The sequence below is a fragment of the Hemiscyllium ocellatum genome, unplaced genomic scaffold, assembly GCF_020745735.1.
Source record: "Hemiscyllium ocellatum isolate sHemOce1 unplaced genomic scaffold, sHemOce1.pat.X.cur. R, whole genome shotgun sequence".
In the NCBI taxonomy this organism is placed as follows: Eukaryota; Metazoa; Chordata; class Chondrichthyes; order Orectolobiformes; family Hemiscylliidae; genus Hemiscyllium; species Hemiscyllium ocellatum.
The window spans coordinates 1,979,774-1,991,802 of NW_026867602.1; the positions used below are offsets into that span (position 1 = coordinate 1,979,774).

Genomic DNA, 12,029 nt, shown 5'->3' on the forward strand with positions numbered 1-12,029 from the left:
GGTCAGTGCTGAGGGAGTGCCGCACTGTCGGAAGGTCAGTGCTGAGGGAGCGGGCACTGTCGGAGGGTCAGTGCTGAGGGAGTGCCGCACTGTCGGAGGGTCAGTGCTGAGGGAGTGCCGCACTGTCGGAGGGTCAGTGCTGAGGGAGTGCCGCACTGTCGGAGGGTCAGTGCTGAGGGAGTGCCGCACTGTCGGAGGGTCAGTGCTGAGGGAGTGCCGCACTGTCGGAGGGTCAGTGCTGAGGGAGTGCCGCACTGTCGGAGGGTCAGTGCTGAGGGAGTGCCGCACTGTCGGAGGGTCAGTGCTGAGGGAGTGCCGCACTGTCGGAGGGTCAGTGCTGAGGGAGTGCCGCACTGTCGGAGGGTCAGTGCTGAGGGAGTGCCGCACTGTCGGAGGGTCAGTGCTGAGGGAGTGCCGCACTGTCGGAGGGTCAGTGCTGAGGGAGTGCCGCACTGTCGGAGGGTCGGTGCTGAGGGAGTGCCGCACTGTCGGAGGGTCAGTGCTGAGGGAGTTCCGCACTGTCGGAGGGTCAGGGCTGAGGGAATGCCGCACTGTCGGAGGGTCAGTGCTGAGGGAGTGGGCACTGTCGGAGGGTCAGTGCTGAGGGAGGGGGCACTGTCGGAGAGTCAGTGCTGAGGGAGCGGGCACTGTCGGAGAGTCAGTGCTGAGGGAGTGCCACACTGTCAGAGGGTCAGTGCTGAGGGAATGCCGCACTGTCAGAGGGTCAGTGCTGAGGGAGTGGGCCCTGTCAGAGGGTCAGTGCTGAGGGAGTGGGCACTGTCGGAGGGTCAGTGCTGAGGGAGTGGGCACTGTCGGAGGGTCAGTGCTGAGGGAGTGGGCACTGTCGGAGGGTCAGGGCTGAGGGAATGCCGCACTGTCGGAGGGTCAGTGCTGAGGGAGTGGGCACTGTCGGAGGGTCAGTGCTGAGGGAGGGGGCACTGTCGGAGAGTCAGTGCTGAGGGAGCGGGCACTGTCGGAGGGTTGGGGCTGAGGGAGTGCCGCACTGTCAGAGGGTCAGTGCTGAGGGAATGCCGCACTGTCAGAGGGTCAGTGCTGAGGGAGTGGGCCCTGTCGGAGGGTCAGTGCTGAGGGAGTGGGCACTGTCGGAGGGTCAGTGCTGAGGGAGTGGGCACTGTCGGAGGGTCAGTGCTGAGGGAGTGGGCCCTGTCGGAGGGTCAGTGCTGAGGGAGCCAAAAGCACCACGAATAACCTTGATGCTGGCTACGCCCCTCAATGCCTCCCCCAAAGTCCAAAGGTACAGAGGCTTGGGTCCGGATGATGCCACTGACCGTTTGTGGGATCGTGCTGTGCAGAGTGGAGTAAGGGTGATTCGGTCACAGGGAGCCCCGCTCCTGCACAGCAAGATCCCACAGGCAGCGCTCTGGGGCACTCGCCTGTATTTCCTCAACGTCAGCAATCCAGGCCCTGGCTTTGGACAGCGCCCCCTTCAGGGCCACGATGTTGGGCAGCTCGACCGGGATGTTCTCTGCTTCCTTAATGATCGCCTCGAGGGTGGCAGGGGCATGCTTCTGTCTGAACACCAAAGGATGTGTGTGAGGGACGGAGAGAGACACTCTCACAGGCACAGGCTCACGGGGACACACACACACACACACACAGGCACAGGCTCACGGGGGGACACACACAGGCACAGGCTCACGGGGGGACACACACACACAGGCACACACACACTCACAGGCACAGGATCGCAGGGACACACACACACAGGCTCGCGGGGACACACACACACACACACAGGCTCGCGGGGACACACACACACAGGATCGCGGGGACACAGGATCGCAGGGACACACACACAGGCTCGCGGGGACACAGGATCGCAGGGACACACACACACACACACACACAGGATCGCAGGGACACACACACACACACACACAGGCTCGCGGGGACACACACACACACACACACACACACAGGATCACGGGGACACACACACACACACTCACACAGGCACAGGCTCACGGGGGGACACACACAGGCACAGGCTCACGGGGGGGACACACACACACAGGCACACACTCTCACAGGCACAGGCTCGCGGGGACACACACACACACACACAGAGGATCGCAGGGACACACACACACACACACACACACACACACACACACAGAGGCATGCAGGCACACACAAGCACACATACACAGGCGTGCGGACAAAGGTACTCACACACACACACAGGCTCGCGGGGACACACACACACACACACACACACACACACACAGGCTCGCGGGGACACACACAGGCTCGCGGGGACACACACACACACAGGCTCGCGGGGACACAGGATCGCAGGGACACACACACACACAGGCTCGCGGGGACACACACACACACACACACAGGATCACGGGGACACACACACACACACACACAGGCTCGCAGGGACACACACACACAGGCTCACGGACACACACACACACACAGGCACAGGCTCGCGGGGGGGGGACACACAGGCACAGACTCGCGGGGGGACACACACGCACACACCCGCTCGCGGGACACACACACACACACACACACACAGGCATGCAGGCACACACAAGCACACATACACAGGCGTGCGGACAAAGGTACTCACACACACACACACACACAGGCGCGGGGATGCACATGCGCACACAGACAGGCACGTGGAGACACAGGCACTCTGCAGCTCCACTCTCCCCCCTACCCCACCCAACACAGCTCCCAATCCCCACATATGAACAAAAGGCCATTCAGCCCCTCCTCCTCCAGCCTGTTACACAGGGACAGGAGACAAATCAGCCCATACCAGGCCTCCAGACAGCTCCCTCCCTCCCTCAGCCCTATTCCTGTCCCTCCCTCCCTCCCTCCCTCAGCCCTGTCCCTCCTCCCTCAGCCCTGTCCCTGTCCCTCCCTCCCGTCCGTGTCCCTCCCTCCCTCCGCCCGCCCTGTCCCTCCCTCCCTCAGCCCTGTCCCTCTGTCCCTGTCCCTCCCTCCGCCCTGTCCCTGTCCCTCCCTCCGCCCTGTCCCTGTCCCTCCCTCCGCCCTGTCCCTGTCCCTCCCTCCGCCCTGTCCCTGTCCCTCCCTCCACCCTGTCCCTGTCCCCCCCTCAGCCCTGTCCCTGTCCCTTACTCCCTCCGCACGGTACATGTCCCTCCCTCCCTCCCTCCGCCCTATCCCTGTCCCTCCCTCTGCCCGGTACCTGGCCTCCAGGCAGATTTGCGCTTTCTCCTCCCAGCGCTCGGAGATGGTGAGCAGTTCCTGCAGCTCTGCCATTGCCTTCTCCACGGCTGGGTTCGAGGAGAGTTTGGAGCCGGCCTCGATCAGAGGCCTCATCAGCTCCAGGGTGACCCGGCCAGAGGCAGCCAGAGTCTCTCGCACTTGGTCCAGCCACTCAGCCTGCTGCGCCTCGTGCTGCAGTTTGGCAATCTCCGGGAGCTCCACGGCGAACCGCTGGCCCTGCTCGATCAGCTGGCGGAACTCCTGGGAGTTGGCAGGAAGTTCCTTCAGGGCAGCCTGGGTCTGCGTTTGGAACTTCTCCACGTCCTCCAGCAGCTCCTGGGGGAGGGGGGGGGGGGGGGGGGGGGGGTGGGAGACACAGACAGAACAGCACGTCACTTTGGGAACAGAGGCAAAGGAACTAACATGGGCAGGGGCTCCAGCAACCGCAGCACAGTGTTCACCGGGGAACAGGCCCTCAGCAATGGGAGGGTTCTAGACCAGAACCTCACAAAGGAGACACAGTGACACTCCTCTACTAATGTTAAAGCTCCCTCTACACTGTCTCCCACATCAAACACTCCCAGGGACAGGGACAGCACAGGGTTAGATACAGAGTAAAGCTCCCTCTACACTGTCCCCCCATCAAACACTCCCAGGGACAGGGACAGCATGGGGTTAGATACAGAGTAAAGCTCTCTCTGCACTGTCCCCCATCAAACATAGAACATAGAAAGATACAGCGCAGTACAGGCCCTTCGGCCCTCGATGTTGCGCCGACCGAATCCTACCTAACCTACACTAGCCCAATAACTTCCAAATGCCTATCCAATGCCCGCTTAAATGACCATAAAGAAGGAGAGTTCACCACTGCTACTGGCAGGGCATTCCATGAACTCACAACCCGCTGTGTAAAGAATCTACCCCTAACATCTGTCCTATACCTACCACCCCTTAATTTAAAGCTGTGTCCCCTAGTAACACCTGACTCCATACGTGGTAAAAGGTTCTCAGTGTCGACCCTATCTAAACCCCTAATCATCTTGTACACCTCTATCAAATCTCCCCTAAACCTTCTCTTCTCCAATGAGAACAGCCCCAAGTGCCTCAGCCTTTCCTCATACGATCTTCCTACCATGCCAGGCAACATCCTGGTAAACCTCCTCTGCACCCGTTCCAATGCCTCCACATCCTTCCTATAGTATGGCGACCAAAACTGCACACAATACTCCAGATGCGGCCGCACCAGAGTCTTATACAACTGCAACATGACCTCAGGACTCCGGAACTCAATTCCTCTACCAATAAAGCCCAGTACACCATATGCCGCATTCACAGCACTATTTACCTGGGTGGCAACTTTCAGAGGTCTGTGTACATGGACACCAAGATCCCTCTGCTCATCCACAGGGCAGGGACAGCACGGGGTTAGATACAGAGTAAAGCTCCCTCTACACTGTCCCCCCATCAAACCCTCCCAGATACAGGGACAACATTGTAGATGGAGCTTTACTTTGTATCTAACCCACTGTCCCCCCCATCAAACACTCCCAGGGACACAGACAGCATGGGGTTAGATACAGAGTAAAGCTCCCTCTACACTGTCCCCCCATCAAACACTCCCAGGTACAGGGACAGCACGGGGCTAGATACAGAGTAAAGCTCCCTCTACACTGTCCCCCATCAAACACTCCCAGGGACAGGGACAGCACAGGGTTAGATACAGAGTAAAGCTCCCTCTACACTGTCCCCCCATCAAACACTCCCAGGACAGGGACAGCACTGGGTTAGATACAGAGTAACGCTCCCTCTACACTGTCCCCCCATGACAGAGACAGCACAGGGTTAGATACAGAGTAAAGCTCCCTCTACACTGTTCCCCCATGACAGAGACAGCACGGGGTTAGATACAGAGTAAAGCTCCCTCTACACTGTTCCCCCATGACAGAGACAGCACGGGGTTAGATACAGAGTAAAGCTCCCTCTACACTGTTCCCCCATGACAGAGACAGCACGGGGTTAGATACAGAGTAAAGCTCCTCTACACTGTTCCCCCATGACAGGGCCAGCACGGGGTTAAAACGATGCTTTCACTCAGTGACGATGGTGAGTTATAAACCCTGTCAGCACCCTCAGGCTGCAGGGAGGGAGTTGAGGCCAGTCGTGCCCGTGTTCGGGGAGTGGTGGGAGGCTGAGCTACTCACCTGGACCTCCTGGATCTGAGTGATGACACAGGGCAGGCCCTGGAGCTGCTCAATGAAGAACCGCAGCTCACCCACGGTCAGCTTCACCGGAGACTTCCCACCTTCCTGCTGCGGCCTGTGGGGGCAACAGGGACGGCCGTGAGCAAGACTGAGGGACGGGGGGGGGGGGGGGAATGGGGGGGGGAGGGACGGGACAGAGGGGGCGGGGAACAGGACAGAGAGGGGGGAGGAACGGGACAGAGAGAGGGTGTATGGGGGAGGAATGGTGGGGTGGGGAGAGAGAACGGGACGGGACGGGGGAGGAAAGTGAGGAACGGGACGGGGGTGGGGGTGGGGTGGGGGTGGGTGGGGAGGAACAGGACAGAGGGGTGTGAGGGTGGGGGTGGTGAGAGGGGGCTGGTGTTGGACCATGTATATTTACAGCAGAGGTGGGGGAGCTGGAATGGGAATGGGAGTGGGGGGGAGGAGGGGGAGTGAGGGACGGAGTATTGGGGGGGGGGGTGAGGGAGGGAGTGGTGGTGTTGAGGGTGGGGTGCGATGTGCCAAGGGAGTGCCGAAGCCTGCCTCCCCCTCCCGTCCTGGTGCCTCCCCCTCCCCCTCCCGTCCTGGTGCCCCCCCTCCCCCTCCCGTCCTGGTGCCCCCCCTCCCCCTCCCGTCCTGGTGCCCCCTCCTCCCCCTCCCCCCCGTACCTGTCCCCTTTGTGAGTGGAAGCCAGCTGAACAGCCTCGGCCACACATTTCTCCACCTCCTCGATGCTGCCCTTCAGCTGCTGCAGGAGCCGGTTCTCCGGAAACTTCTTCTCTTTGGCCTCTGTGACCAGGGCCTTCAGGTCGTCCAGAGCTGGGGGGGGGAGGGAGGGGGTTATGGGGAGACAGAAGCAAATGAGAGGGTACCAGCTCCATCACACACAGTCCAACCCGGCGGGCCCAGAGACCCCTCCCCATCAATCGAGGGGCAGGGGGGTGGGGAAGAGATAACCCCAGACACGCTGACAGCTCAGAGATGTCCCCTCAGGATGGCAGGGCATTCGGTGCCTGTGTATGCACACAGACACACAGACACACACAGACTTGCATAGCGCACACAGACACAGATGCGCGCTTGCAGACACACAGCCGCGTTACTGCGCGGTGGCCTGAGGTCAGCACCCTGGGGGCGGGGGCTGGGGGGGGGGGGGGGGGGGGGGGGGCTGCTTACTTTTCTTCTGCTGGCCTTCCATCTCCAGCGCTGTCTTGACTTTGCTCCCCCAGGTGTCGAAGGACTCTGCGCGGATCTTCAGCTTGTGCAGCATGGCCGGCAGCTCATCCAGGGTGTACCGATACCTGGCAGGGACAGAGAGGGAGTGAGAGAGAATACCCCACTCCCAGCGTCAGGTCACTGCTCCACTCCCAACCCCAACCCACCCCTTCCCCACTGCGGCCCTCCCCCACCAGCCGGCAGCTCATCCAGGGTGTACCGATACCTGGCAGGGACAGAGAGAGAGAGAGAACACCCCACTCCCAGCGTCAGGACACTGCTCCACTCCCAACCCCTCCCCCACCAGCCGGGTGCACGCAGGAACATAGTTATCACCAGCGCCACCGCCGTGTGGTTAAAATGGGGGCACGTTGCTGGGCTTCCTAGATGGAGGGAGACAGATGTGGGTTAGGGGAAAGCAAGGACTGCAGATGCTGCAGTTCAGAGTCAACAAGTGCGATCCGAGGGGTGGGAGAGTCACCGTTTCGGGTATCGACCCTTCATCAGGGAAGGGGGTCAGGGCTGTGCTATGAAGATGAAGGTGTGTACTGTACCTTTAGGAGAGAGTGACTGCCATTCTGAACTGAGAGATTACAACCTCCTGCATATATGATTAGGTGACAGTCCCAGAAAATTGAAAACGTGCAACATTTGGAGGTGAAACAGATACCCGAGTTCTGGTTGCTGTTTTGACAACAATCTGAATTTAACCAGTTTGAATTACGCCCCAGAATACTAACTCCCATCTCAGCTTGAACCAATGAGACAATCCAATGTTAGGGGCATAACAATGCAGACATTTTGAACATTGGACAGAGTCATGGCCGTAGAGACAGAAACGCAGGGAGAGCCAACAGCTCGCTCTCCAAGAAATTAGGAAACACTCGCTACCAAGGGTAACTCTTCACAGGAAACATACCCGCAGTAAAAAGGACAGCGACCCAGGGAGATCAGTAACAAGATGACAGATGACAGCAGCTGTGTGGTTTTGAAGTTAAAGTGATGTAATTTTAATAAGTGTTTCACTGGAACAGCATATTGTTGAGTTGGAGACAGATAGTTAGCAGAAGGGAGGCTTAGAATCGTGAATAGTTGTTTAACGTTCATGGTTAGAGTTAAAAAATAAATGGATGTTATTTTATTTGAACAGTGGAATTTGGGGGTTTTCTGTCACACGTTTTTAAACAGATGACGAAGAGAGGTGATCTTTTTCTGGGTGTTTGGGTTGAAGTAACAGAGGAGTTCCCCTCTGCGTCAGCACAGCTGCGAAGACTGGATATTTGCAACAAACAGCATAAAGTTATCGTGGGGACAGCACACTGTCAGAACGGATAGCGTGGACAGAGAGGGGCATACCCGTCTCGGAGGGGGTGGATAGCGAGGGGAACGGAATTTTCCATTCAAATGAAGGGAAGCAATTTTTCTCAGCATCTTAAGCCCATGTCCCTGTCCCAGGGGGTTTTAAATGGGGTGCCGAGGGAACTTTACTTTCAGTTCAAAACATGTGGAGGAACTCTACTCTGCATTTCAATCCCAGGAGGGCTTTTGGTGGAGATAGAGTCGAGACTATGGCATTTTTATTTCAGAAGGGTCAAAGGAACTTTCTTTTGAGTTCCAACAAGTCAAGAAAACTTGACTTTTCTGTAGAATCAGAATAGAGGTAGCTTCACTCTGTATTTAACCCTAACGCAGGAATGTTCGAAAGGGACGGTGTCAAGGGATCGCGGCCTTTCTGAAGGGAGCATGGTTGGAGGGCAGAAATACATAACAGAATAAAAACATAAAGAACAGAGGAGAACAGAAACACAAACTCAGCAGGACTGGCAGCATCTGTGAGGGGAAAGCAGAATCAAGCAGAATGCAGAGGGATCATACCCCCAGCTCCCTCCCTCAGTTAGTGCCCATGGGGGGGGGGGGGGGGGGGGGGGGGGGGGAGATTGGGGAACACACACCCAGCACCCTCCCTCAGTTAGTGCCCATGGGGGGGGGATTGGGGGACACACACCCAGCTCCCTCCCTCAGTTAGTGCCCATGGGGGGGGGGATTGGGGAACACACACCCAGCTCCCTCCCTCAGTTAGTGCCCATGGGGAGGGATTGGGGAACACACACCCAGCTCCCTCCCTCAGTTAGTGCCCATGGGGGGGGGATTGGGGAACACACACCCAGCTCCCTCCCTCAGTTAGTGCCCATGGGGGGGGGATTGGGGAACACACACCCAGCTCCCTCCCTCAGTTAGTGCCCATGGGGAGGGATTGGGGAACACACACCCAGCTCCCTCCCTCAGTTAGTGCCCATGGAGGGGGGATTGGGGAACACACACCCAGCTCCCTCCCTCAGTTAGTGCCCATGGGGAGGGATTGGGGAACACACACCCAGCTCCCTCCCTCAGTTAGTGCCCATGGGGGGGGGGGGGGGGGGCAGAGGGAACACACACCCAGCTCCCTCCCTCAGTTAGTGCCCATGGGGGGGGGATTGGGGAACACACACCCAGCTCCCTCCCTCAGTTAGTGCCCATGGGAGGGGGATTGGGGAACACACCCCCAGCTCCCTCCCTCAGTTAGTGCCCATGGGAGGGGGATTGGGGAACACACCCCCAGCTCCCTCCCTCAGTTAGTGCCCATGGGGGGGGGGGGGGGCAGAGGGAACACACACCCAGCTCCCTCCCTCACTTAGTGCCCATGGGGGGGGAATTGGGGAACACACACCCAGCTCCCTCCCTCAGTTAGTGCCCATGGGGGGGGATTGGGGAACACACACCCAGCTCCCTCCCTCACTTAGTGCCCATGGGGAGGGATTGGGGAACACACACCCAGCTCCCTCCCTCAGTTAGTGCCCATGGGGAGGGGGATTGGGGAACACACCCCCAGCTCCCTCCCTCAGTTAGTGCCCATGGGGGGGGATTGGGGAACACACACCCAGCTCCCTCCCTCAGTTAGTGCCCATGGGGGGGGGGATTGGGGAACACACACCCAGCTCCCTCCCTCAGTTAGTGCCCATGGGGAGGGGGATTGGGGAACACACCCCCAGCTCCCTCCCTCAGTTAGTGCCCATGGGGGGAGATTGGGGAACACACCCCCAGCTCCCTCCCTCAGTTAGTGCCCATGGGGGGGGATTGGGGAACACACACCTGTTATAATGTTGACTCCGTGGTTGTGCCAGGTAACCGGGATACAAGGGTTAATTGAGTAACCAGAGTGTAGGTTAGCCTGAAGACCAACCATGGGTGGCCGAGGTTCCAGGTCTAAAAAGGAACAGGAAGACGAAACCCCGGAGATTCCCCTTGATAGTCCGCTGGGACGAAAATTGGGGAATTGGAGTCCCTACGAAAGTCGGAGCTTAAAGAAAAAGGGAAATGATAAAATACTGTTGTTTTGTTTGGGTAAAAGAACCCATCCGCCCGCCATCAGTGTTCTGGCCAAAATTTGGATCGGACGAGGATTGGGTTTGTCAAATTTTAAATGATTATGTAAAGAATAAACAGAATCCAGGTTTAAAGGAGAGTGAGTATGCTGCATGTTGGGTAACACTTCAACCTGTTCCCTTATCAAACCTTCAACCTTTTTACTTTATTGTGAGCGCTACCTATTCACATCGTTTGCTCAAACATCTGTGTGTGTCACAGTGTCCCGGAATCATTCAGAGCCTCCCGTGGGAGTTCTGTTTAGGATCCTGGACGAGCCCCCAAATTTGTTATAAGTGATTTCTGTCTAGGTATTCTGAATCTCCGGAGAATAGTTCCTGACACTCGGCTAACTATTCTAACTCTAGGGATCTGATTCAGACCAACCGGGTTCTGCCTCCGAACTCTGCCAACCGCGGACTGTCCTTTAACCCTTGTATCAAGGGAGACTGTCCATAGGGTTCAGTTCCATGAGCCAAACTCCAAGCTGTCAGTATCAGCCCTTATCCCCACCGGCTATCACTTCTCCCGTGGCAAATCGAAATGCTGCAAGACACACACAAACGGAGCAACAGATGTTTATTCAATCTTCGAAGATCGGGCGAGTTTCCAAAAAGGACTTTGGAAATCGCGCCGGAAGATTTTACAGCACCAATATTTATACATTATTTTTCCATCCAAAAACATTAGTGATAATTCCATTGGTTAAAAACATCTCACGCTATGGATTTTCTCACATTAAAAATTATTAATGACAATTCCATTGGTTAAAACATTTCACGCTTTTCTCTGCCAATTCCTTAATTAAAATGTTATATTATTTTAACAATTTTTGCTAGTTAGAACATTCCTTTGTTATCTCCATGTTCTTGCTGGTTAAAGCATTTATTGATTTTTTGTATGTCATAAAAAGAGCTTTCACTGTATTCTGCCCTCTGTGTCTAACTGAAGCATTCCTTGGTATCTTGCCCAAGGTTACCAGGTTCCTGGCATAACAGAGGTGACTTCTAGTTCATGCTTCTCTCTGGCCTAGCCGAACATTAGTCACATAATTTAGCCTTTATTCATTAAACCTCAGTTTTAGTACAGAAATTACCCCACGCATACCAAGAGAGAGTGTGTGTGTGTTGTGTGTGTGTGTTATGTGTGTGTGTTATGTGTGTGTGTTATGTGTGTGTGTGTGTGTGTGTGTGTGTGTGTGTGTTTTGTGTGTGTTTTGTGTGTGTGTGTGTTTTGTGTATGTGTGTGTTGTGTGTGTTGTGTGAGAGTGAGTGAGTGTGTGTGTGTGTGAGTGGTGTGTAGAGTGTGTGTGTGTGAGTGGTGTGTAGAGTGTGTGTGAGTGAGTTGTGTGTGTGTGAGAGAGTGTGGTGTGTGTGAGAGTGAGAGTGTGTGTGAGGTGTGTGTGTGTGAGGGGTGTGTGTGTGAGAGAGAGAGTGAGTGTGTGTGTGTGTGAGTGAGTGTGTGTGTGAGGTGTGTGTGTGTGAGTGAGAGAGAGTGAGTGGTGTGTGTGCGTGTGTGTGTGTGTGTGTGTGTGTGCGCGCGCGTGTGTGTGTGAGAATGTATGAAACTGCAGAAATTACATTAACCATATCAATCCCCCCTGTCTTTTTATATAGTCTGTAATTTCTGCAACATAATCATAGCCTGTCTATCCCAATCAGCCTCAGGATTATTTGCATCAGCTTGGAGGTGAATGCCCACTACTGTACGCGGGTCACTCTTCATCAAGGCAGTCTCAATAAGGCGGGTAATCAGACCACGCAGACAGGGAATTATACAACAGCCCAAAGCGACTAAAATCCCGATTACCACCAGAAGTGTAATCACCACTGAGACCATCACCCCCTTCCATTTACCGAACCACCACTCTAGCCAGCCAGTCCAATCAGTATTTACACCTGAATTCTCAGCTATCTCATCAGCCAGTGCCTGGAGACCTTCCAGGGCACGGGTGACCGAGTCATCAGGGGCCGTATT

The 12,029-nt window shown here is 56.3% G+C and overlaps 1 protein-coding gene across 1 annotated transcript in view; it reads right to left on the reverse strand.

The window, feature by feature from the left end:
* Window positions 1–12,029, reverse strand: part of kdm5c (lysine demethylase 5C) — a 121,072-nt gene that overhangs the window by 43,822 nt on the left and 65,221 nt on the right. Inside the window, exons 16-20 of the mRNA XM_060822414.1 lie at window positions 6,612–6,736; window positions 6,104–6,254; window positions 5,415–5,529; window positions 3,194–3,549; window positions 1,395–1,533 (exon numbers count right to left, since the gene is read on the reverse strand). Coding sequence (XP_060678397.1) covers window positions 1,395–1,533; window positions 3,194–3,549; window positions 5,415–5,529; window positions 6,104–6,254; window positions 6,612–6,736 — 886 coding nt within the window. The remainder of the gene's footprint in view (window positions 1–1,394; window positions 1,534–3,193; window positions 3,550–5,414; window positions 5,530–6,103; window positions 6,255–6,611; window positions 6,737–12,029) is intronic.